General features: G+C 46.6%; 1 protein-coding gene across 2 annotated transcripts in view; it reads right to left on the bottom strand.

Annotated features, from left to right (window-relative positions):
• The window catches only part of acj6 (abnormal chemosensory protein 6), a 61,411-nt gene extending 37,529 nt beyond the window's left edge, over window positions 1-23,882 (bottom strand). Inside the window, exon 1 of one of the 2 annotated variants that reach the window (XM_055073817.2) lies at window positions 22,903-23,882. In XM_055073817.2, the coding sequence (XP_054929792.1) occupies window positions 22,903-23,082 (180 nt within the window). In that variant the 5' untranslated portion in view covers window positions 23,083-23,882. The remainder of the gene's footprint in view (window positions 1-22,902) is intronic. The other variant, XM_050183018.3, reaches the window with a different exon arrangement.
• Window positions 23,883-25,383: the final 1,501 nt, after the last annotated feature.

The following is a 25,383-nucleotide window of genomic DNA, read 5'->3' as shown; positions in this document are numbered from 1 at the left end:
TCTCGCTTCGGTGCGCAGGGGTTGTAGCTGGCATCAACAGAGCGTTGACTAACCTCCAGCAACCCTCGCGCCCCCTACCGCGAGGCCAGTGCGCCGACCGTGACTGTCGGCCGCCCCGTTACGCGGTCCTTGTTTCCGCCGAGACACTGGAAGGCTCATTAAACACGTAGTGCCAGCCCGCCTATTTAAGAGTGTTCTGGGGATTGCACCCATTGATCTCATAATATGTCGAAGCGCTGGCCTCTGGCGAAATTAGCACTTTATCATGGTGGTGGCTCTCTTCAAAAGCCCCACAAGAAGCTCCTGTATGCCATCAGTCGGTCAGCTTGTTCACCAACTCAGTGACTCAGTCACTCCCTCACTGTCTTAAATCACTCAATCCACTCAATCACTCACTCAGTCACAACACTCCCGCAGTCCATCAATCGCTCGCTTATTCTTCATTCGTCAACATCGTGCAAAAAAAAAAGGAAGTTAATTCTGTCCAAAGTCCGAAATCAAGGACAGCGACAAGCTAGCACGGTATTACGCACCGTAATACTCACGGTGTTCGGCGCAGTATCGATTGCAGTAAACGCACTCTGAAGTAAAGCATCGTATGTGTTCCGGCTATCGAAGGCCACGATACCCGTTTGCACTTACCCGCGTTGCACAATACCCACGCAAAGTGAGCCACGTGGAGTGCGCATGATTCCGGTAGTCTACACGATCAGTCTAAGCGTTAAGGTCACGCGGACAGTTGCGAATTTGCAGCACGGTAAAGTACCAAGTAACTGGAAACTGTATGTTGTGACGAAAGCATTGAACGAGGGCGGCCAAAGTTTTTCACAATATAAAAGCAGCACCATCAATTGACTGTCACTACGAAACGTTGGCACATGTAAAAAAAAAATAATAACTTTCTTTTTTCTTTTTGACATGCCAAGAGAGAGAGAAGGGAGGAAGGAAAGGCAGGGAGGTTAACCAGACTTCGTCCAGTTTGCTACACTACTCATGAGGAGCGTTATGGGAAAGTGAAAGAGAGAGAGAGAGTTTCATTCTGCAGCATAGGCTTTGGTTTGCTTCTTTCACATCGGTGCTAGTGCCTGACTGTGTGTAGCGTACCGAGGGCACCGGACGGCGAAAGGGTTGCCTTTTGAGGCATTGGTCTGCCGTTAACCCTCGCACTTCGTCGGTGCTTTAAAGAGCTTGAAACACCACCACTGTACGACATGCCTATGCGACCAGGTATTCTCTTTTTTGTGAAACGGCACCAAATGTGCATCGTTCGTGCACGTGGCTCAAAACTCATCGCCAAATTGAATGCATGTTCAACGCCTCCGTGTCTTTTCCCGAAGTCTCAGAAAATTTGTAATTGGAAAATTGCACTGTCAATGTTCCGTGCTGCTGACCGTTCTTTGTTTCCTATTTTACTATACAATAAAGAGAGAGGAGAGAAAGAGAAAGGAAAGGATTTCCTTTCTAGTGGTTTTTTTACTCTTTCGTATATATTTAGTTTAGCGTCGACGTTAAGCGTCGATGATTACTACAAGATCGCTGCTACAACAACGGGCTACCTCCATTCCCTGCGACGACGCTACAAACATAACAGGAAGATTCCTATAAGAGCTAATAATGTAAGAGATTACAAGATCCCGGGCTCTGTCATCCTGCTCAAGTTCATTTTTACTTTTATAAGCATGCAGCTCATCTCTCAGTACATTCACAGTTATCTTCTTGCATAACCCGAGCACAATGCGCCTTCACGTCAGGCACACATTATAAGCCTTAAATAATTACATCGATAAGAGTGTCGTACCACTGGCACACCAGTTAACAGCTGCAGAAAGGTACACGACTGCAACCACAAGCGATTACAGTGACATGAAAGTAATTAAACCTAGCTGAAACTCTTATGAATTCTCGATATGTGGCCAAGGCGCACGTATTCTGCTCATACACGGTTTCTCTTCACTGACGTAAAGCACGCATCTGTACAGCCTTAACCGTCTGTCTATTCTGTGCTTGCCGAATCGTCGGCAAAGCGATAAGATGCGGTCATTGTTGGGGCTATAGCTGAGATGCATTGACGTAGGTTGACTCCTGCACTGTTTTAACCTGTCCGGTGCTCTCTGCAGGCCAAGGTAAAGCATCAATAAAAGAGTGATAGCTACGAAGAAAATATGAATGTTTGACTTACACTCCTGACACGCGACCACACCAAAGGCCTTTAGACTAGGGGACATCTACCACAGATGAGTTCACGTGGGGTGAGACACGACAAAAGGGTATCTCCTTTTCGGAGAACGTCCCTCCCGGAAGGGGCGCTATCCAAACTCCTGTGTGCACCTAAAGTGGTAACCTCATGCGAAGTTTTTCAACAGCACAAAACTTGACGAAACACAATGCTGCCTTATTATCAATTTTAGTGTTTGCAAAAACGATCTTACAGTTAGCAATGACGCAATTTGATCAGATAGGCTGTTTTTTTAGCGTTTTGTCAGTTTCAGTTTAAATAAGCGGTATCATTGCTTTGCTAAAAAAAAAAAAATTTTGGAGGTTTACGTGCTAAAACCATGATCTGATTATGAGGAACGCCGTAGTGGAGTACTCCGCAAATTCGGACCACCTGGGGTACTTTAACGTGCACCTTAATCTAAGTACACGGGTGTTTTCGCGCTTCGCCCTCATAGAAATGTGGCCACCGTGGCCGGGATTCGATCCCGCGTCATGGGCTTTGCTACATTGCTTACTGAAAGCACATAATGGAGGCCGCGCCGTACCATGTCTTAGCGGTGAAACTCCTTAGGATAAGGGGTCCTTCAGCGTAAAAGAAAGGGGTTTACTTCGAAGGTCTTTAGTCCACCCGTGTGTGAGGGGTACTATAGTTGCTTGTCAAAAGAAATCAGTGGCTGCGAGCACACATTACAACCGTGGTTTCTAGAGCACAAACTGCTTCTACTCTCCGCCGCCACTGGCGCGTGGTAGAGCACCGAGATTTGTCGTTACCCTACCCAAATTATCATGGCTCTCACTCTGCGTTTATGCCGCCTGCGTACACCATGGCAGCTTTTTGGTCATGGAGGAAGAAAAGTGTTAGGAGAGCATTAAGTCACGCAGCCAGCCTTGGCAAGCGAACGCTCCGTGAAGCCCATACATTTGCTCAGTGGCGACCCAATACGTGACCTCTTGCATCGAGATCACGGAGCAATAATCGAGATTTGCAGAGGCGTTTGGTTCCCAGTAGCTATGGCAGTAGTTTTTATTCGGTGCACGCTTGTTCGGCTTCCCTGCTGTGGCCCTGCCTGCAGAGCGGGAACACTAAAACCAACCGCTGACGTGCGATAACGCGTTGTGCCGACAGGTTTGGCTTCGATCGCGTTGCGCGATGCTCCCTCCGAACCTTTTCTTTCTTCCATGCTTTTGGTTAACGGCCAGGCACAGAAGGTACATAGGGGGCCATGCTACAACCCGTCGCTTGTTTGATTTGTGCTTGTGCGGCTAGTTTCTGCCGATGTGTGTTACCCTTGGATGCTCGATTACGGTTTCAAATAGTTGCTAGCCGGGCTTGTTGGTACGAAGACATGCTTCAGCAAACAGCGCAAAAACGAGACACAGAAAAGGAGCTCGCGACACAGGCGCCTGTGTCGTGTGCTCCTTTTCGGTGTCCCGTTTCAGTGCCATAGCGTTCTAGGGCCCTGTGTCGCAGAAAATCTGGCATCGGCATCCGGTGTCTGGCGTCGACCGTTATTTCGTGATATATCATTCCGTACCACACATACCCAACCCCGTAGGCTTTCCGTGTAGCGTAAACAAGTTACTGAATTAACTGAATTTCTCAAAGTAAAATGCGTTAGAAAAATTGTGAACTGCACCAAAGCCTCACTATGCTGTTGCACTGCACGTTAAATTCAATTCGTTTTCACCGCTTTAGACGGAATCCTGTCAGCCTAAACGATTTAAACTGGGCTTTTACAGCGAAGCTGTTAAGGGCTAGTTTCCCCACTATCGTATCCGCGTGTAGAAAAATGCTATGATCATCAGCAATGGCTCGAGCGTCGGCGTCTTCTTCCCCAAGCTGGCTCGTTGGTGCCCCTCGGCGCTACCACGCGAACGCGCTCGTGCTACTTGTCAAACGTTCATCATCTTCGTCGTCTTCTTCCACATCTGGCTCCGTTGCCGCTCGTTATTCCAGCGTGGTATTTCAGTTCTCTTCTGTCGTCATAATGGGGAGGCCGTGTTACGGGGGTTTGAGCCATTTCTTAAGGGGGCATGAGACATTTATTGCCTTACGTGGTGGCAGATTTAATGCTCAAGCAATTTAGTTTTGAAGAATCGCAAGCGGCAATGCCGGGCGGATGCTGCTAAACACGCCACCGAACGAACTCGAGACATCGAACGCAAGCGACAACGGCGGAATGCGGGCATACCGTCAATGACGTCGTTCTCACCATCGCAGCAAAACGTGTGTGCCTCAAGAAACACAAACACGTAACCAATAATTTTTTTCAGTGATAAACACAGGGGCCGCACGTTTCAGTTTCGCTGGCTAACCATCTGTACGGAGTGCTTGGGCTGATAATTTTATTTCGAAGTATATATATTCACACCAGGTTGTAGTTGTTATGTAAATGTGTGCAAGTTGTGCAGTTGTGCCCAGGGAGTTCCGTGATGACAACATTCTATAACGTGGTACTGAATGGAGAATCTGTTGACGTATTCATTTGCACGAAGTCCCTCTTCGTGCATATTTGAACGCCTGCCTGTCGATTCCCACAAGAAAAATGGTTTAAAAGTCGGTTACAATCTAAGAATAAGGGGCTAAATACAGTCCGACATAGCGTAAGCACGCGCACACCTTACGTCACGTTGGCGAGAACAGCGTCTGCAGTTCGACGCACTGGCGAAGCCATATAGCTTCTCACTATATCACGTAGAGAGAAATCTGGCACTGCTGCGCTGTGGTACGCATGGGAATGCTGGTATATTGTGACTTCGGATTGACATCGTTCCCGGATAGCCAGGACACCTTGAAGACACGCCTGGCAAGCATCGTTCCATCTGCCACAATGATTCATTTTCTACTATAACAGCAAGTAAAATGCTGTTTTAGCTTTATTATTACACAAGAACATGTTTTATTTAATTATGAGTACTTGCTATTGCATGTACAATTATATGAAACGTAAAAAGTACAGCAGGCCGCTAAAGTTGGAGGCCAGACGACAAGATTCGCGCTCGCTTTGGAACAGTTTGTAGTCTATTCTTGCTTTTCTTCGCTTGGTTATGCATTGTAGATGAGTAAACTTCACTCGAAGATGTAATATGGATGAATGAAAACATTTTATGAAGATTTTATATTAGGAACGCGTTATTTGTGTAGCCATATCCACGTTTTAGACAAAGCCTTTTACAACACCACCCAACACAAGCCTCGCAGACACATATGCATATACCGTCATTCCCATGACGGCACAGCGCCCCTTAGGAAACTCCCATAGACGATGGCGCCAGATTTCCCTCTAGGTGTTATAGTGAGAAACTCTGCGGGCGAAGCCAACGTAACCCGACGCACCCAGTGTCGAAATGGAATTGCTCCATTCGTGCGTTGGTCGCGCCGACTGCTCCACCCCACAATGCATTGCGAGAAGAAGCCGACGGTCGCAGATGGCCGTTCAACGTGGCGCACGGGTTGAGGGTCGTTGTGCGCATTCTCCGAGGAGAGCAGCCGACGCCGCAAACGCGCCTTAAAAGGTTACACCTATGCTGTCCAACTTGAATACAATTCGCATAGAGCTAATAAGCTCGCTCATTTTTGTGACGTCAAGCGGTTTTGCAGGTTTGAAACAGCTGTGTTCTCCGTACAGTTCTGTCTTTGTCTCACTGGTTTTAGATGGCAACGTCAACGTCTTGACAAAATTTATGGATGATCATGATATCAATGCCCAGCGAGTGATAATGTTTTAGCTTGAAACAACGAGCTTTTATTTCCCAATTAGCCTAGCAAAGCGCAGTCACTAAGGTGTGAGTGAACTCCAACTGCCTTTCCTCTTTTTCGGAGGTGAAAGACCCATGCACTGCGTTTTCGTGGGTGGAGCTTGTACTGAGTTCTTCAGTTTTCACCAAAGATAGAAAAAAAAGATTACTTCACAGACACTTGAGATCCAGTCACCGGATCAGATTTTGACTGATAATTCGTAAAAGAAAGATTGTTTGCGCAATGATGATGCCGAAACGGCCGGCTTCTGAGCAAAAGTTGCGACGGAAAGAATGCTAAATTGATTGAAAAAATTCAGACGACAGCGATCACTGTTTACAAAAGGTGGTCACCGGCGCCAGAACTTGAATTCATGAATACGGCGTCAAGCTGAAGTCACAGACCAAGAACCAGACCAAGAAGGTGCGAAGGAGAAACATGACTCAAGACCAAAAAAGGCGTGGGAGGCCAACGTAAAGATCAAAGTCTTGTTGATCGTATTTCTTGACTACCATGAAATTGTGCACCGCAAATTTGTACCTGGAGTTCAAACTATGAATGCAGCTTTCACGTGGATTTCATCAAGCGTCTTACGTCTTGTGCGCCGCATGCGACCAAATTTGTCGAAACAGCGTCACTGGGTTACGCGCCGCGATAATACCCTTGCGCATTATGCAGTGATAGCGCGTGAGTTTTACAGCAAAGCTGTGTACAGCTGCCCTCAGGCGGTGGTCGATGTACGTCCGTCTACGCGACGCGTCGACACAAAAAAATGTTCGTCTCCAGTTTCTCGCGAATTCTCGTCTGTCATGCGGTGGTACTTGCGCACGTCGCTACTTCATAAAAAAATAAGAATAAATCCCTCCACAGCCAAAGATGTATTCGTTATCTGTGTCCTTCAATAATAATAATAATAATAATATAAATAATAATAATAATAATAATAATAATAATAATCATACATACGTACGTACGTACGTACGTACGTACATACGTACATACATACATACATACATACATACATACATACATACATACATACATACATACATACATACATACATACATGCATGCATGTTTCGATTGAGGTAAAACACATCATAGCTTCGCTGCTCGTCCTTCTTTACACAGTGGAAGGGCTGATGAATTTTTTGGCACGCAGTTCCACCCATGTGCTGAAACACCCACTCGTCGGACTTGACCCTCTGTTACTTCTTGTCAAATCAAAACTGGTGCTCAGGGGGTGGCAATTCGGGGGGGTGTCGATAACTAAAAAAAAAAAAAACATGTCGCTGCTGAAGCGGTTAACATCAGAGGATTTCGAAATGTGTTTCCAGCAATGAAAAAAAGAGGTGGAACCAGTCAATTGTCGTTAAAGGGGAATATTTTAAATATGATCGGCATTGGTGTATCTCAAAATTTGTTAAATTGTTTTGTTTTAAACGAACTGCACGAAATTTTGAGACAGGCTTCGTATATCATAGTACACTGTTATCAGGCCACAGAGTTACTTGCGGGCCAAGTATGTATGTATGTATGTATGTATGTATGTATGTATGTATGTATGTATGTACGCACGTATGTATGCATGCATGCATGCATGCATGTATGTATGTATGTATGTATGTATGTATGTATGTATGTATGTATGTATGTATGTATGTATGTATGTATGTATGTATGTATGTATGTATGTATGTATGTATGTATGTACGGAAGAAACTCGTACATAAGAAGCCGATCAATGAGTTAGCGGCAAGAGGGAAAATGGAGGAATTCCGGATCAAGCTACAGAACAGGTATTCGGCTTTAACTCAGGAAGAGGACCTTAGTGTTGAAACAATGAACGACAATCTTATATCCATCATTAAGGAGTGTGCAATAGACGTCGGTGGTAACGCCGTTAGAAAGGATACCAGTAAGCTATCGCAGGAGATGAAAGATCTGATCAAGAAACGCCAATGTATGAAAGCCTCTAACCCTACAGCTAGAACAGAACTGGCAGAACTTTCGAAGTTAATCAAGCGTAAGACAGCTGACATAAAGAAGTATAATATGGATAGAGTTCAACGTGCTCTCAGGAACAGAGGAAGCCTAAAAGCTGTGAAGAAGAAACTAGGAATTGGCAAGAATCAGATGTATGCGTTAAGAGATAAAGCCGGCAATATCATTACTAATATTAATGAGATAGTTCAAGCGGCTGAGGAGTTCTATAGAGATTTATACAGTACCAGTGGCACCCACGACGATAATGGAAGAGAGAATAGCCTAGAGGAATTATAAATCCCACAAGTAACGCCGGAAGAAGTAAAGAAAGCCTTGGGAGGAGGAGGAAAGAGAAAAGTAGAAGGCAGGGAGGTTAACCAGAATAACGTCCGGTTGGCTACCCTACACCGGGGGAATGGGAAAGGGGGAAACAAAGATCACAGGGGAGCTATGCAAAGGGGGAAGGCAGCTGGGGAGGATCAGGTAACAGCAGATTTGTTGAAGGATGGTGGACAGATTGTCCTAGAAAGACTGGCCACCCTATATACACAATGCCTCATGACCTCGAACGTAACGGAATCTTTGAAGAACGCTACTATAATCCTAATCCATAAGAAAGGGGACGCCAAAGACTTGAAAAACTATCGACCGATCAGCTTGCTGTCCGTTGCCTACAAAGTATTTACTAAGGTAATCGCAAATAGAATCAGGAACACCTTAGACTTCTGTCAACCAAAGGACCAGGCAGGATTCCGTAAAGGCTACTCAACAATAGGCCATATTCACATTATCGATCAGGTGATAGAGAAATGTGCGGAATATAACCAACCCTTATGTATAGCTTTCATTGATTACGAAAAAGCGTTTGATTCAGTCGAAACCTCAGCAGTCATGGAGGCATTACGGAATCAGGGTGTAGATGAGCCATATGTAAAAATACTGGAAGATATCTATAGCGGCTCCACAGCCACCGTAGTCCTCCATAAAGAAAGCAACAAAATACCAATAAAGAAAGGCGTCAGATAGAAAGATACGATCTCTTCAATGCTATTCACAGCGTGTTTACAGGAGGTATTCAGAGACCTGGATTGGGAAGAATTGGGGATAAGAGTTAATGGAGAATACCTTAGTAACTTGCGATTCGCTGATGATATTGCCTTGCTTAGTAACTCAGGGGACCAATTGCAGTGCATGCTCACTGACCTGGAGAGGCAAAGCAGAAGGGTGGGTCTAAAAATTAATCTGCAGAAAACTAAAGTAATGTTTAACAGTCTCGGAAGAGAACAGCAATTTACGATAGGCAGCGAGGCACTGGAAGTGGTAAGGGAATACATCTACTTAGGGTAGGTAGTGACCGCGGATCCGGATCATGAGACTGAAATAATCAGAAGAATAAGAATGGGCTGGGGTGCGTTTGGCAGGCGTTCTCAGATCATGAACAGCAGGTTAAAATTATTCCTAAAGAGAAAGGTGTATAACAGCTGTGTCTTACCAGTCCTCATGTACGGGGCAGAAACCTGGAGGCTTATGAAAAGGGTTCTACTTAAATTGAGGACGACGCAACGAGCTATGGAAATAAGAATGATGGGTGTAACGTTAAGGGATAAGAAACGAGCAGATTGGGTAAGGGAACAAACGCGAGTTAATGACATCTTAGCTGAAATCAAGAAAAAGAAATGGGCATGGGCAGGACATGTAATGAGGAGGGAAGATAACCGATGGTCATTAAGGGTTACGGACTGGATTCCAAGGGAAGGGAAGCGTAGCAGGGGTCGGCAGAAAGTATGGTGGGCGGATGAGATTAAGAAGTTTGCAGGGACATGGCCACAGTACATGACCGGGGTAGTTGGAGAAGTATGGGAGCGGCCATTGCCCTGCAGTGGGCGTAACCAGGCTGATGATGATGATGATGATGATGATGATGTATGTCTGCATGCATGCATGTATGCATGTACGTATGTATGTATGCATGTATGTATGTATGTATGTATGTATGTATGTATGTATGTATGTATGTATGTATGTATGTATGTATGTATGTATTCTGATTACCTTCTCTGCCTTTGGAATCTAATTTTTATCTCCATTTCCGTTCAGAAGTGTTTGTTCCCCGCATAACAAAGAACCATAAGGGCGAGGCTGGTAATTAATATTCCGTGCGTCTTGTCAGCATGAACGCGCACCCTCGTGATCGATGCGGGAGATGAAGACCAGCGCTTCGCTCGCCGGTGACCTACATCTAAATTTCGCCGAGATCTGCGTCGAACGAAATTGACGGATCAATCTCAACGATGTCCAACAGCCCCGATGACCACGATAGGTAGCAATATGGGTCTGTGAAGCACCGTGCTCTTTTCTGTCCAATAACTTTGTTTTTCCTTTAAGTTTATGTTTCCATTTCTAGCTTAAACGGCAACTGCGCGAGCTTTGGGAACATATTGAGGTACTGTCTTTGAGGTATTAGTTCCTTGTCACTGCCTCATTTTCCTCAAGCTACGTCTATCTTCAATATATCGAGTAAAAGCATTCAAAAGAACATTGTGTCTTGGCAGGCAACCTGAGCTCTGGTAGGGCGATAGCGTCGATTCACTGAGCGAATACAAAAAAATATATATATTGCAGGAAATTAGTGACGCATTAGTCGGTGAGTAGAGGAGGTGTAAATTTAAACTTTATATGCGCGAAAACAAAACGTCACCGCGCTGCGGTGAGTGCTGTACATGATTGGAACAGTGAGCAGAACGTGCAGTAATTGTTTCTGTCAATGTGCGAACATTAGCGAATTTCTTGCAGCGTCCTTTAACACCGCGTACCGAACTACCGACCGCTCGCGTGCGGCTCTCGCAGCGTCCCTTCCGCAGCGGGACATGCTCGGCAGCGCGCGCTCGCCGCCGAAGTGGCGGTGCGCGCGGAGGGAACGGAAAGGGGTTGGCGGCGCCCGGGAGAGGTCCTCGCCGCGGCTTTAAATCTTAATGAGCCGGCGCCCGTAATAATTCAGTAGGTTTGGAAAGGCAGATTTGGGCCAACTCGAGCAGCAGCAGCAGCGCGCGCGACCACTCGAAACAACAGGTCCTCGCACGCCTCGCTCGCTCCCCCGCGGCCGCGGGGAAAGGACGGCGACGCTTTAGCGCCAAGCGGGGACGGATCAGCGCGCTCGCGGAGCCCCATTGACGGCAGCCGCCGCTCGCGCGGGTGACGGACGCACGTGGTTCGCCGTGTTGCGTTTCCTCGCGCCGCGAGGGCTCGAGAGCGCCTCGATTTATTGCTCGAACTGTTTGATGTTCTCGGCGTTATTTGTTAGTGTCGCGGCGGCAAAAATTGAACGCTAGGATGGAGTTTTAAGTGGCACGGATATTCTAGGGGAAAATACGCGGAAGGCGGGAGAGGGAACTTCAAGACAATGAGCAAAACGAGAACAACATAAAAGCGAGAGCCAAAGTTTCGACAAGTCGACTTGTCTTCGTCAACGCGACATATGCTTTCCTCGGCACAGCACATGTAGGTAGGGTTCTTCTAAAGAGGAGAAGGGGTAAGGTGGGTGGCTGAGGCAACGACCGAAGGTGTGTTTGCGGCGAAGGTGTAGAATTGAGAATGAAGGAGTTCTATGTACACGGCCAGTGACACGGCCATGTGTAAGCCGGCGTGTCAACGGCCGTGTGCATAGCACCTCTTTATTATCTGTTGTGCTGGAGGTCAGTAGGCTATCGCATATCTGAAAGAGATAATAAAAGGAGTTGCAGAAAACGGTGCTCGTGAAAAAAGAAATTGCTGAAATGGAATAAACATAAAATAAAAGAAAGAAGAAAGGGGGAAATCCTAAGTGCTTCAGGACGCAGGCTTTAGGTGGTTCATACAACGCGTAGGACGGTTATGTCTCATCTGTACTTGTTTGCATTTGCACGTTATTCACAAAGAAACACATCTTAGCACTCAAACTTGAAGACGCTTCGCAACAACACTTGCCAACGCAATTGTTCGCGTGCTTTTAAATTGCTTTTGTTTTCTGTGTTCTTCGCTGAAAACACTGTCAATCAAATCAGAGCGGCACATCTGATGTTCGCGATCACTAATCAGCTCTGCACCACCCTGTCTGTTTATATCTTTAGTTGAGCATGAGACCGTACTCTGCTCAACCACTGAAGCAAACCCGCCAATTGCGGCTTTCATATTCAAGTCGCCGTCACACCAGTTTTGACCTAGTATAGACGATTAAATGTTTCCCGAAATACCGGACTGCATCACTTGGAGAACAGGTTGTTGCAGAGTTATCCGAATGCAGCGTAACTATTTCAAATGCTGACCGAGAGGACATATTGTTCCACTTGCTTCGTTTTACTCTTTTTAGGTGATCTTTTTCATAGGATCATCACTGTTATCTTCTTACTGCCCTCTCGTGAAACGCGTTTGCTTTATCAGATCTTTTGTAAAGGCTGTCGCGAACTCGTCAGCAAGAAAGTTTTGTCTGAAGAGATTGTGCGCACGACGTGAAAAGCGCGGCAGTTTCTCGAATGTAGGCAAGCTTCCCCGACAACCCTGGAGTGTACTATTCCGCATCTATAAACAGCGAACAGAACTGACCAGTGGAATTCGATTTAACAGCCACCGACCGTGATCGCCGCATCACCGTCACTGATTTATTGTTTTGCTTTCCAAGGCACAGGTCCACTTATTAATGAGTTTGATTCTTCTGTCTACAATTTATGCAAATGCAACGTCATTGCTATAGCCCGTGATTTTAACAAAGACCCTCACAACGCGACAAAATTATACAAGATAAATATTGGACTTCCGAAATAGCTTATACGGTTCTTTTCGAGAGAGGCGCAAGCTAAGCAACATTGAAGGAGAGTCAAGTTTGAGAAACGGAGTAACTGATCAACTGGAACAGCCTAGTGGTATAGTCGGTACTTCATGACTTGTACAGCGCAGAAGTACACGCAAGACGACAGAGACGCAGACACAGTGCTACTAACAACTGATTGATTATTGCGCTTGGCCCTACTTATACTATACACCATCGTGCAGCAGGAAAAAAGAACAGAGGAACAAAACCACCGCCAAAATCTAGATTACCTTTAAGCATAATTATTCGTAACAGGCCGCTACCGTGGTAGGAACAGGATTCCTTGCCAAAATATTACGTTTTTGGGGCGGGGTAGTGATTTTAGGCGTTTTTGGCTCTGTTATGATTGGGGGTTCAATCCCATCGCTCGTGATCCGTTGTCAAGATTAGAGTCTGACATGAATTAGAAGGTAGCTGGCCCATGCCGTCGTCCAACTTATCCACGCTGAAGACGTTGATGAAGGGAAGGACTGCTTCTCATCGAGAAAGAGGAATACGGGTTTATTTACAGTATTTATATCAGTCTAACATGACTGTCTGAGAAAGTACATCAGTCTAACATGACTGCTTGAGAGAGTGTCCTGAGCAGCCGCACAACAGCGGTTTTTAAACACTCGGTCCTCCCCCGATACCCAGATGACGGAAACGGCCGCCCAAGCACCGTAGGCGAGTTGACCAGGCACCGTAGGGGAGACGAAGCACCGTAGGGGAGACGACGAGGCACTGTAGGCGAGTTGAACAGGCACCGTAGGGGAGACGAGGCACCGTAAGGGAGACGACCCGGCACCGTAGGGGCATTTATTCCCCGAGCTGCAGCGCGCCCGCCGGCTGCCCATTGTTTGGCGTCTTGGTCGGCGCGTGGGAAGGGGTCTCAGTAGACGTTCCCGCGGGCTCAGTAACAATAGTTGGTCCGCCGAGCCCGTTTAGTCACAATGGCGACTTCGTCAAACTCGGCTCCAGCGACGGAGAGTCGAGGACGCACGTATTGTTGTTCACACACTTGTCACGCCATGGCTAGAGGTGTGCGGCGACGCTCCAGGAAAGTTGCCGCCATAGTCGCAACTGGCCGGCAAAACTTGCACTGCGGCTGGCCGTTCTTAACAGTACTTCTTATCTGTCTTTAGTTTTTATGTCATAATTTTGTCACAAGCGTACATCTAAAGAGAAGTAAAAACAAAGAAATTTGAAATCGGTGAGTCTTGTTGCTTACTTTGCTCAATCTCGTAGAAGGGAGCCAAAAGGAATCCGCAGGTATCGTTTGCCATCGGTTTGAAGGTTCCTTTAAAGCGCGCATGTGACAGGAGTATTCTTTTGCGACTTGGCCACATCACTTTCCTCACGTGCTTTCACTTCTTGAGCGTTGCTTACCACATTTAATCAGGCATGCTTTGTGAAAAAGAAACCGAAAATAAGAAGCTAAACTGGTAACTAACTGCTTTCTACCGCAGATTATGAGAAGGTATGATGAATGGGCATGGGACAGCTTGCAAGGGAAGTGGGGTCGGTTGGGGAATGAGGGAACTGTGCATGCGGCGACAATGAGAATAACCTAAGGGAAGAAAGCAATCTTGCATTATGAACTCCCTAAGTTCCCGCGTGTCTTCTGAAAAAGGTCCCCCACTTCGTTTGGGCTAGCTAAAGATTGTTGTGGACATTATCGTGCTATGTTTGGGTTTATGCTCTAGAAACTGCATTTTCGCGTAGATAAGCTAGGCGTCGTATTTTTATATTCTTTGCATAACCTTATAATAGATCAGCTTGAGCGGGGAACATGTGAAAACACCTACTATGGTTCATGCTGAATCATTTTGGCTGTGAAATGGCTCCGGCATTCTTTTACTATCGAACGTCAATTTAAAGCGAGTATTTTTGCAGTGAAGCTGTAGGTGACTCGGGTCCCGGGATTTCCTCATCTCCGTCGACAGGACAGTCGACAGGAAACCATTCGACGAACTGAAGCGAAAAGTGCCTATCTCCATTGGAATCACACATGCAAAACACCCCCCTTCCCCCCCCCCCCCGTATTCGTTTCAATAAACAAAAGCACAAAACGAGTGTCAAAGCCACATGATAGATAATAAGGCGCGTTCAAGCAATGCGAAGCACGTAGCGTTCGCAGCATGCGTTTCCCGATAAAGATTACGGCTGCATAAACTGCAGTTTCCGGGAAGCGGCAGCTGTAGCAAACGAAGCAGGGAGTGACGTCATTGCACTTTCATATGTAAAATAATAACCCGATTGGCAAGTGGCTGAATTTGTGTTGGGATAGCGCTATAGGAAGGACACGCATAGCTAGGGCTCCTGAAGAGCAGCGTGAACACGTTGAGCGGGAACGGGAACAGCAACGTCAATGTAACCGACGGCATCGTGCTAAGGCTAGGCAGCACGCAGTGGTTCTTGCCCAAACCAAGCCACGCACACTTCAGACCCCTTACGGGCAGCGCGAATACGATTAGTGACGAAGGGAACAGCAACGTCAATATGCACAGCGGCGTCGCGCCCATTTAATTGTCTTGCTGTCAGTCATTTCATGTAGTGCATTACTCAATCGTTCAAGGCTACGTCACATTGGTCTATCGAATCAGGTGATATACCTCAGCTTCGCTAGTCAATTAACTTCCCAGCATAGATTGGAGCCGAGTTCTTGGATTTGCCGTAGCTTCCTGGCTGCTGGGTGCTGTTGGGTCGGTCACTATCACGGCGGATATTTTTGTGGATATATATGCAAAGGTTATATGTGCGCCGAATGAAAGTACCGGCAAGCTGGTTTATGTGTATGCTGGCCAAATATGCGCACCTCTGTTCTGCGGAACAAAAAATATAATAACTTCTGACATAAAACTTGAACATATAATGTCGGCTCGCAGGCATCTCTAAGCATACGGATCTATTACTGAAACGGTGAATTATGTTTAATAGATTCTTTGATCTACTTTATTTTCTCTGTTTAGCCTATCGGCATGTGTCACTGGGTGTGTGTTCCCGTTCTTGACCAATGCTCCAGCAAGGGCATGTCCCACTGTGACACAAGAGGTACAGGATCCCTAAATGTGGCTTGATACGTGTCGTACTTATCTGTACATACACTTGTCATCACAATTCTTACCACCACAAGCATGATACATCGCCTTCGTCCTTGTGACGTCGCTCCGTATACGTCTCACACTGTGCATCCATCCGCCTGATGCATAGCACGGGTTTCGAACTTCAACTGCTGTCGTCGTTGCTGTCGTCGGCATAGCTAGCTTGTGAATGACGCAGTGCATAAACATAAAAAAAATACATGGCAATAAAATTGCCACCCTTGTGGTTGATAAACGTACACATTCCATGAGAGTACACGTTGTTTAGGATGAAAGTCGAGCAATTGTACGCATCGCCGCTAGCTGTGAAGCATTTAATGAGGCGTTTTACTAAAGCTTAGCTTAACGTAGATTCTTACATGTGCGGTGCATCTGCATTTTTTTTTTTTTTTGCATAAAGTAGGACAGCTAATTCTCAGACCAGATATTGATTCTTGCTTATTCGTTGACTCTGACAGGGGCCTTTCTTGAAAACCTTACCTCTGCTTCTTTCGCAGGCGAGACAATGAGATTGCAACTGAAGTGTTTATAACGCGCACTTTCCCAGATTCATTATTCAGAAATTCGTAGAGTCGATCGTTGCATTGTCAGACTCACATTTCTTGCAATTATAAAGGTAGTTGTCGGGAACATAACGTACAGCATCTAACATGAACCTAAAGAATAACTAATCACTAGAAATCAAACTGTTGTACTACCGCGCAGTCAATAAAGCACGCAACATGATTTGTCAGAGAAAATGGTGCCATTGAAACATAAATGAATATTATAGGTGCTTTTTGATTCATCATGTTACGGAAAGGCATAGCGCATAAAGGCACAAGGACACAAGGAGACAGAGTGTCGTGTGCGTCGAATGTGGCGTTTTGTGCAGGTGCAATTTTGGTGCTATGCCTCACCTTGACATGTACCGACAAGGATTGACTTCGTAAACCTAACATTATTTCGTGCTCAAAAGTAGAACCTAGAAGACGCTGATCCAGTGGGACAGGTGCCAAAAATTCATCAGGTTAAAGTATTTAACCCATCTGAGTCTCCCGTGCGAGTGAAGTTCACCGTTTTAAAGCCAGAAAAATTGACTAACAATGTACAAGAAATGCAGTGAGCTCCTATGACTGCCAAGACCACACATCTTGCAAGACAACTTAGAGAAATCAGCTAACGCTGCAATATCTTGCACCATATCGAACAAATTTGCCCGATTCAGAAGAAGAATGTGAGCTATCTTGCTCATGTATGCCACGAAATACGGCTATTACCATCCCTGAGATGAAGATAAAAGCTTTGAAAATTGTTCGATGTATACGCTTGCGGAAAGCAACTCAGGCAGCTTTCAGAACTTGAGTGCTATTTCTATAGTACCCCACTGCAGATAATAAATTGCGTGGCGCTAATTCACATTTGAATAGCTGTACTCTACGTAGGAGCTACCTTATCTAGTATGAATGCAGTTTGATTACAGCAAAGCCAACTTTGTCGAGGCGGCTAGCTGTATAATCAAGATATGCAGAAAACACGAGATCGGCGACTGAGACAGGTGTTTTTCGTTGTATTTCCTCCTTTCGTTCCTTCTTTATTTACTCATTTATTTCGCTCGCTTCAGTCTATTGGTTGAATTTTTCTTCTTAAGCACAACCTTGTTAATCACAGTTTAGCTGTTGTTTCGTCAGAAAATGCGCAAAAGATCTGGCTGCTTGAATGCAAAGCGTTGTCTACGTTAGAGAAAGCGAGCTTAGGTACCCTAAGGAGAAACAGAAATCAGCAGACAAGCAATTTCTTCCGTTCGGAACTCCTTTACTGCGACAACAGAATATTTTCATAGCGAACACTGCCATAATCTTGAAAATAACTTCTTCGCGGTGCGCCCAACATCGACTTTGTCCGCCTGAGTATGGCTTGCATTGGCTTGAAAAAAATGAATTCGCAAACACCAGACACCACCAGTCGGAGAATCTGAGTGGCGCACAAGACTTCGCACAAATTAGCAAGCACGAACTATGCATGGTATCTTAGTGGTTAGGGCGCCCAGCTCTGAACTATGCATTGCCGGCTTGCCGCAAAGGTATGATTTTGATATCCAATGCTGCCGGGGGTTGTGGTGAGCAAAGTTTTGTCCTAAAGAAAAGCTTTCTTTGCCTCTTCCTCCGACATGGCGGTGTACTAGCTTGGCGAGTTGAGAACAAATTGGGCCACAGGGCATGTGGTCGACTAAAGAACTTGGGCTGCTGATTACGGCAAACTCGGCATGTTACCCTGAGCATGCTAACCTGAGCATGTGCACAAATTTCTATCATTAGCGCAACAATTGCATAACGATTGCTTTGATATTTGCGCAAACATGACGATATGCTTAAATGTGATTTCCATGCAAGCGTGAGATCAGCCGAATTTTTTTCTTCACCCCCATGATAAGTGTGACGTCGAAAATGATGACATGAACTGACGACCACACGATAACGCCGATGACGGCGTAACGGGAAGGACAGAATGGCGGACACAGTCAAGCCCTGTTGTGAACTTTAACTGTTGTCGTAGTAAAACACACCGTATAATGATAGTGAGCGAGATCTATAGTCCGGGCTAACGTGAATGAAATTCAAGACCACGTGGGAATTAGCATTGCTGACATGCTGACTCGTATTACTAAAATACTTTCTGGGTGTCTAACAAGTGCGTGATGTTACATGATGCGGAACAAAACGAAAACGCAGCAGTGTTCAAATAGGTCTCTCATTCATCTGCCTTCTCCTCCTTGCAGCAACCATAATTCCTTATCGACGAGCACAAAGATGACGCCAATCTTTGTTTTGTGGGTTTAAAGCTCGCTTGCTTAATTTCAGTGGAGAAACTTTAAGGAATTGCCACGCTTATCTGAATTCTCAAAACTGCGTTGTTGTTTAATAACAAACACACTTGAAATGCCACTCGTTTTCTTTCTTCCTCACTCTCAGTTTCAAGAAATATGCTCGATAGTTTACGAATAATGATTGATGTGAGCGAGTTCCGCGCACGCTCACCGTTCTCCTGCCTCCCGCATTTGAGGATATTTAGCTTATTGATCTGGGCCCGCCTTACACAAGGCAGTTTGTACGCTAGAGCGCATCGAAAAAATAGGAGACGGTAGTTTGTAATAGGAAACGTATCAGCGAAGGTGGATGGCTGAAGCTGTCAAATCAGGACATTTCTTACTAGAGTCGCAACAGCGAGACGTTTCTTACCAAAGAAATTATGTGTGAATTCGTTTCCTTACGCAACAATCTACGTTTAAGCGGATCTCAAATATTTTTTTATGCACAATGAGAAACCGGCAACAAATGTGCATTTCCTCAGCCCCATAAGAGGGAAAATGCCGGCAGCATAGACTGCCTGCGTGTTTGACAATTTTCCTCTCGCGGAAGGAAGAAACATAAAAATAAAACCCAATCGGTCTTGTTTCATAACTAATTTGATTTCTGTCTATCTGCTGACGCTCTTTTCTGTCTTCGTACTCCGACGCGGGGGGATTGTTACTTAATAGTGCATCCTGTTATGAATGATTTATTCACCGCGTCGTCGAGGCGTGAAAAGCGTGACGCTTGGCAAGGCAGCACTCGGAACGTGCGTCGCCTCTCTCTGCTGTCGCGACGAATGCAAATGAGCAGCAGAGAGAGAGAGAGAGAGAGAGAGAGAATGTCAGGAGGGGAGATAAACAAGGGTTATTTACGCACAGCTACTTTAAGAGCGCCTCTCCATGGCCGCTTTCCCTCATCTTCACAACCGTGCCTTTTTATCTTTCGCTGCGTTTAACTTCGTTTTACGCAACGAAGCTCACATTAGCACTTCTGTTCGGCGCGGCAGTCAGACAGCAGATATCTCCGCCGACTAGCTGCGATCTGTATTTGTTTAGTTGTCGCTATTTGCCACATCAGTGATTGTCCAGGTACCCCCTCCGAAAGGTACTTTAAAGGTAAATTACGTTTGTGAACTGTTGGGACCTGCGTGGAATACTACTCATTCAATAACTTCGGCGGTTTAAGGAACGTCTACTCTCTCTCTTTTGTGATCGCATAAAAAAGAGAGGAATGAAGCAACCTACTTTAGACAGTCGTATAATGAACTGTAATTATCTGGTGTTTCAACGAATTGTTCGATTGCAGGCCACAGTGGTTGCAGGTTAAGCTGTAAATGACATTGACGCAGGAAAAGCTCACTGTGTGAAGCTGTATTGGTATTCTTTACCGGATAAGCCTTGACGCACTAATAAGATAAAAGAGCTAGATTTAGTACCTTGCGCAAAATATTTTTAATAGTATTTTACCTTGAAGAAACTTGAATTGTCCCTTTTACTCGTCTCTTATACTCGTTGACGTCCACAGGTATTAAAGAGAAGTGCACAACTAAGCCTAGTAACTATTTTTTTCGAATTTGTCTATTTGGGGTTGACATGGAAATGTGTCGGTGCTCAAAATGAGCGGCATATATTTTACTAAGATACCTCATCAGCCTTTGTCTTCCACTTTCTGGTGAAAGTCCCATATAAAAAATTGAAAAAAAGGAGCCCCGAATGCTACTTATTGCGCAGAAGTTTATGTGTTGAATTTATTTTGACGTTGTATATTGTACATACTTGCCCCTTCTACTCATACCGCGAAGAAAAAAGGCCATTAAGCTCGTATCTGCGCAGTTGACACATAATCGCCACAATACGTTATTGAGCTTTCTTTTAATTTTCAACTCTACACGCGCACAATCACACTGGCCGCAACACGCATGCCGCAGCGCCTTGCACATGTCTCCAGCTCTTTAAAATTCAAAGCAAATAGCTTTATTTTGCTCTCTCGCCCGTTATCGTGGTGGGTGGTGGCCGGAGGTCGGATTCTTGCGCCGACACCTCGCGTGCGATCGCGCACCGGAGTTGCGGGGACGCGTTCGTTGCCGATCGCCAACTGTCATAGCTTTGTGAGACGCCCTCGCTGCTCACATGTACCATGGGTACAGATGCGCAATGAAACAATAAACGCAGTCTAAATATCCTCACTGCAACAAATGAATGCTGTCAAACGCACCATTCCCTTTATACGGGGTGTAGCTTTCTCGAAGCGTTCGGCTATTCGATTACATTGACGATCATTGTTGATGGCTCCTGCGCAGAATGTTTATTTTATTCATTTTAGCGTCTGTTCTCGACTCAGTTCTGTTTACTTCTTTCGTCTTCTAGGAATGTCAGGTCTCGCGCCAAACGACCCCATTGCGTTCCAATTGGCCCTGCAGTTCCTAGTGTGAGCTTTGCCTCATAAAATGTCACTAGGCGCCAAAGCAAGCTTTACAGGGTACTGAAGCATGAGTTGGCGGCATTCTGTGGCGTGAAATGCGCTGGTTCCTCACGTCGTACTAGCGGATGTAAAACAATATAGCATCCAATGAAAAGAAATCAGGTAGCCAGCGAAGAGAGGCCTAAGATAGGATGTCAGAGAGGGCCATGTGGAGAAGATAGCAACATCAGTAGACATTGTACAAAAAACGTGCCTAATAATATTGTAAAAATATTGTCATTATTTGAACAATACACATAGAAATATGGTATTTCCTGCTCGTGGAATGCATTAGTGATAGGGGCTAATACAACCTCTAGTAATGCTGCCTTCATTATGTAAGCGGAACGGCTTCAGAGGTGACAGCCTGAGCTCAGCCAAACGACCCCATTGCGTTCCAATTGACCCTGCAGTTCCTAGTGTGAGCTTTGCCTCATAGATTGTCGCTAGGCGCCAAAGCAAGCTTTACAGGGTACTGAAACATGAGTTGGCAATCTGTGGCGTGAAATGCGCTGGTTCCTTACGTCCTACTAGAGGAGGTCAAGGAAAATAGCATCTAATGAAAAGAAATCAGGTAGCCAGCAAAGATAGGCATAAGATAGTATGTCAGAGAGGGCCATGTGGAGAAGATAGCAACATCAGTAGACATTGTACAAAAACGTGCCTAATAATATTGCAAGAATATTGTCATTATTTGAACCATACATAGAGAAATACGGCATTTCCTGCTCGTGGAATGCATTAGCGATCGGGGCTAATACAACCTCTAGCAATGCTGCCTTCATTATGTAAGCGGAAGGGTGTCCGAGGTGACAGCCTGATCTCAGTCAATCAGGTAGGCGTGTTCAATTAATAGTAGTAGCGATTACATTATATGAAGTCATTATCTCACATTAATAAAATGGAACCACAGTGCGGCTTTTTGCTACATTTTATTAAAATGAATTTGTCAGTGCAAACTTATATGGTAGTGGGTGGCTGTCAGCGGGACCTTTCACACTGGAAGCACACGACCTTCAGCACCGTCCAGACAGCCAAGACTTAATATTTTGTAAGATCATTTTCATGCAGAAATGCATATCATTAATGTGTGCCTGAATAAGTTATCATCCGGGAGAGGCGAAGTTTAAGCCAATATTGTCCAGGTTAATGAGTACTGTTCATAACAAAATATTTCCCTGCATCTTTTCTTGCTTCTATAGCCGAACGTTGCATTTACCTTTACATGTTCCCGCTGGCATTACTGCATTTAGAAGGATCACACTTAGAAAAAGAAAGTATTCTACAAACAGGTTTGGGCTCTACCCACCACCATCAGGCAATGAAACGCTGACGCTAAGGTTTTGTCTCGTCATAAAGCCCACCTCCCCCCTCACCCCAGCCCCGTCTCAGTGCGAGAAATTTTCAAAAATGGTGCATTTTTTCACGCAAAATGCAAGAAACCATCATAATGTGTCGTGGGAGTTATATACACTTTCCTGGCGCCAATTGCACTAGCTGCAGTTTTCCCCACTTGTATTTCCTTCCCCGTCACTACATTTACGCAGTTCCTTTCTTTTTCGGTGCTTTGAATCAAGACGACCAACACCGAACTGCAAAGTATAGTCCTTTGTAAAATCGCCCTACGGAACGTGGGAGCAGTCAGTAATCATTAAGACCACAGTGTCCGCAATAGAAGAATGCAGAACACACGGGTCGACACGAGGAACGGCAAATAACGCGCGGTTGGCAGGCAATACTTACTGGCGCCGCGGCGGCGTTGGCGGCCATGGCGCAGTGCCTGGCCCGCATGGGGTCTGGGGGCGCGGCTCGGTACGTGGGCGAGTATCGTCCCGAGAAGCAGGAGCCGGCCGCCGCCGAGCCCAGGTGCGGCGGCAGCGGCATCGAGGCCGGCTGCTTGCCGCCGTTCATGATGGCTGCCATGCAGTCCCAGTTGAGCGACGAGCCGCCCTCGTGCTTCGTCGTGGCGGCCGTGCTCGCACACCGCGCACCGCTAAAACCTCGCCGCCTCTCCGGCGCCGATCACTTCAGTCGGCCCCCGCCGCCGCCCACCTCATAACTCGCGCCGCTTGCGCGGCATTCTTCGCCGCTTCCGCAGCCAAAGTCGAGCCCCGGGGGCACGGTTGGGTACACGGCTGGTGTTGCCGCCCGTACCGGGCGGAGGGCGAGCGCCGACTCGTTGCTTCCGACAGTGGAGAGCTAGCGACAGCCCCGTGCGCGTCGGGCGCACGCACTTCGACGAAGGCGAAGTTTCGGAGTTTCTCGGGAGCTTCGGCTACAGCGAACACGCGACCTTTTTTGTCTGTCTCGTCGTGCTCCTTGAACGCAGCTTCGGAACAGTTTTCCGCGGTTATCCCCGCTTTCCGTGCTCCATTCGGCTCACTGGTCTTGCTTCACCGACGAGTGTCGTGGTTTCTGTACAGCACGCATTTGAGAAACCTGGCCGATACCGCACGCGCGCACGATTCACAGGGTGGCGCTTCAGCTGTGCCTCGAAATGGGGAGGAGGGGAAGCCGAGCACCGTGTCAGCGGCGGTTCCGAGCCTCGTCGTCGTCGTCGTCGTGCTGCGCCGCGCGACGGCAGAGCCACACAACAGCGGCCGGCAACGGAGGCGCCCCGGGTTCTTGTGGAGTTGGCAACTCGGAGGCACCGCCTTTTTTCGCGAGCGGCGCGGGACGACCCGACGTCTTCGCGGCGGCCTTTCCTCCGCGCGCGCGCTACGCCAGTCCCGGCCTTTCCTCTTTCATCCTTTTTTTTCCTTTCCCGAAAGTAGCAGTGGCAGAGAGCGCATGGTTTCCGACGTGGCAGCTGTCGGAGCTTCCTCCTCTCCCGCACCCGGCTCTGACCGCCTTCCCTTCTTCCCGCCGCTCATACTTTCGTTTTTTTTTCGGGATCTACGGGAGAGCGGGCGCAGCGTCCTCCCTTGGTTTCTTTCGGGAGAGAGAGAAAGGAAGCGTAGGCACGTCGCGTCGCTTGGCGGCGCTGCGAGAGAAGGCGTGAGGAGCGAGCGGGCTGGGCGTGAGCGCTTGCTTGCGCCTTTCCTTTCCTGCGCGTGCGCAGATCAGGTGCACGTGACGTCACGTTCAAGTGGATCCAGAGGAGGAAGAGAGGAGGAACGGAATCCATGTGGCACGCTTGCACGGCGACCAGACGCCGTGCGCCCATAGCTGCGGACTGACCGTGGCTGTCGAGCACGCACAGGGTGCCAGCCTGGGCATTTCGCTTGTTGGATGCACCGTCATACGAACAGCCCAGTTGGATGGAGCGGTGTTTTAGTTTTTTCCTGGAATAGAATACAAAGAAAAAACTCATTTACATGAACACATTGCTAGTATTTGATGCAAATAGATAGCTTGATCTATGCGTATCGAACGCTAGACAAGTCACTATTGCACGTTTATTGACATCAAACAGAGCATTAGCGCAGAAATAAAATGAAATACTGGACAAGCAAAAGTAATAGCTGTAGGCGCTACAGAGACTGCGGTAAGAATTAGTGCTCAACAGACACACTTTCAAAAAGGCAGAAAGAATGGTCAAACTCCATTTATCGGCCTCCTCGTGGACAGGAATTTGGAAAAAATGTTGAACTGTCAAAAAAAATAACCACGGGCTTTTTTCACGGTTCTTTAAAAAATTGCTGACACTTCTTATTAAACCTGGAAGAAGAGATGAGGAGAGACAGTTCCATGTAGTCTATAAATTTCACAGTTAGACAAAGGTGATTAGTACTGCGCAAAGAATATAAAACGTAGATTTAAGACCACCTGCTGCGGAATATACCGCCGCGCAGTATAACGTATAAACTAATGTGCAACGCACGTAATAAGCCCTGCGAAGTGAAGTTGTTAAACCACTGCTCACCCGCCGTGGTTGCTCAGTGGCTATGGTGTTGGGCTGCTGAGCACGAGGTCGCGGGATCGAATTCCGGCCACGGCGGCCGCATTTCGATGGGGGCGAAATGCGAAAACACCTGTGTGCTTAGATTTAGGTGCACGTTAAAAAACCCCAGGTGGTCGAAATTTCCGGAGTCCTCCACTACGGCGTGCCTCATAATCAGAAAGTGGTTTTGGCACGTAAAACCCCATAACTGAATTGAAACCACTGCACAATTTCGGTCTTCTCACGGCACTTTGGGTCGCTTATCGCAACAAATTAGGTAATACTTCGGCTATATTTTATCAATAAAGATAACGACAATTGGGGACGTATTCTGCGACGAT

The sequence above is a fragment of the Dermacentor andersoni genome, chromosome 4 (genome assembly GCF_023375885.2).
Source record: "Dermacentor andersoni chromosome 4, qqDerAnde1_hic_scaffold, whole genome shotgun sequence".
Classification (NCBI taxonomy): Eukaryota; Metazoa; Arthropoda; class Arachnida; order Ixodida; family Ixodidae; genus Dermacentor; species Dermacentor andersoni.
Note: the sequence above shows the minus strand (reverse complement) of the source record. Positions and strands in the feature narration are given on the sequence as shown.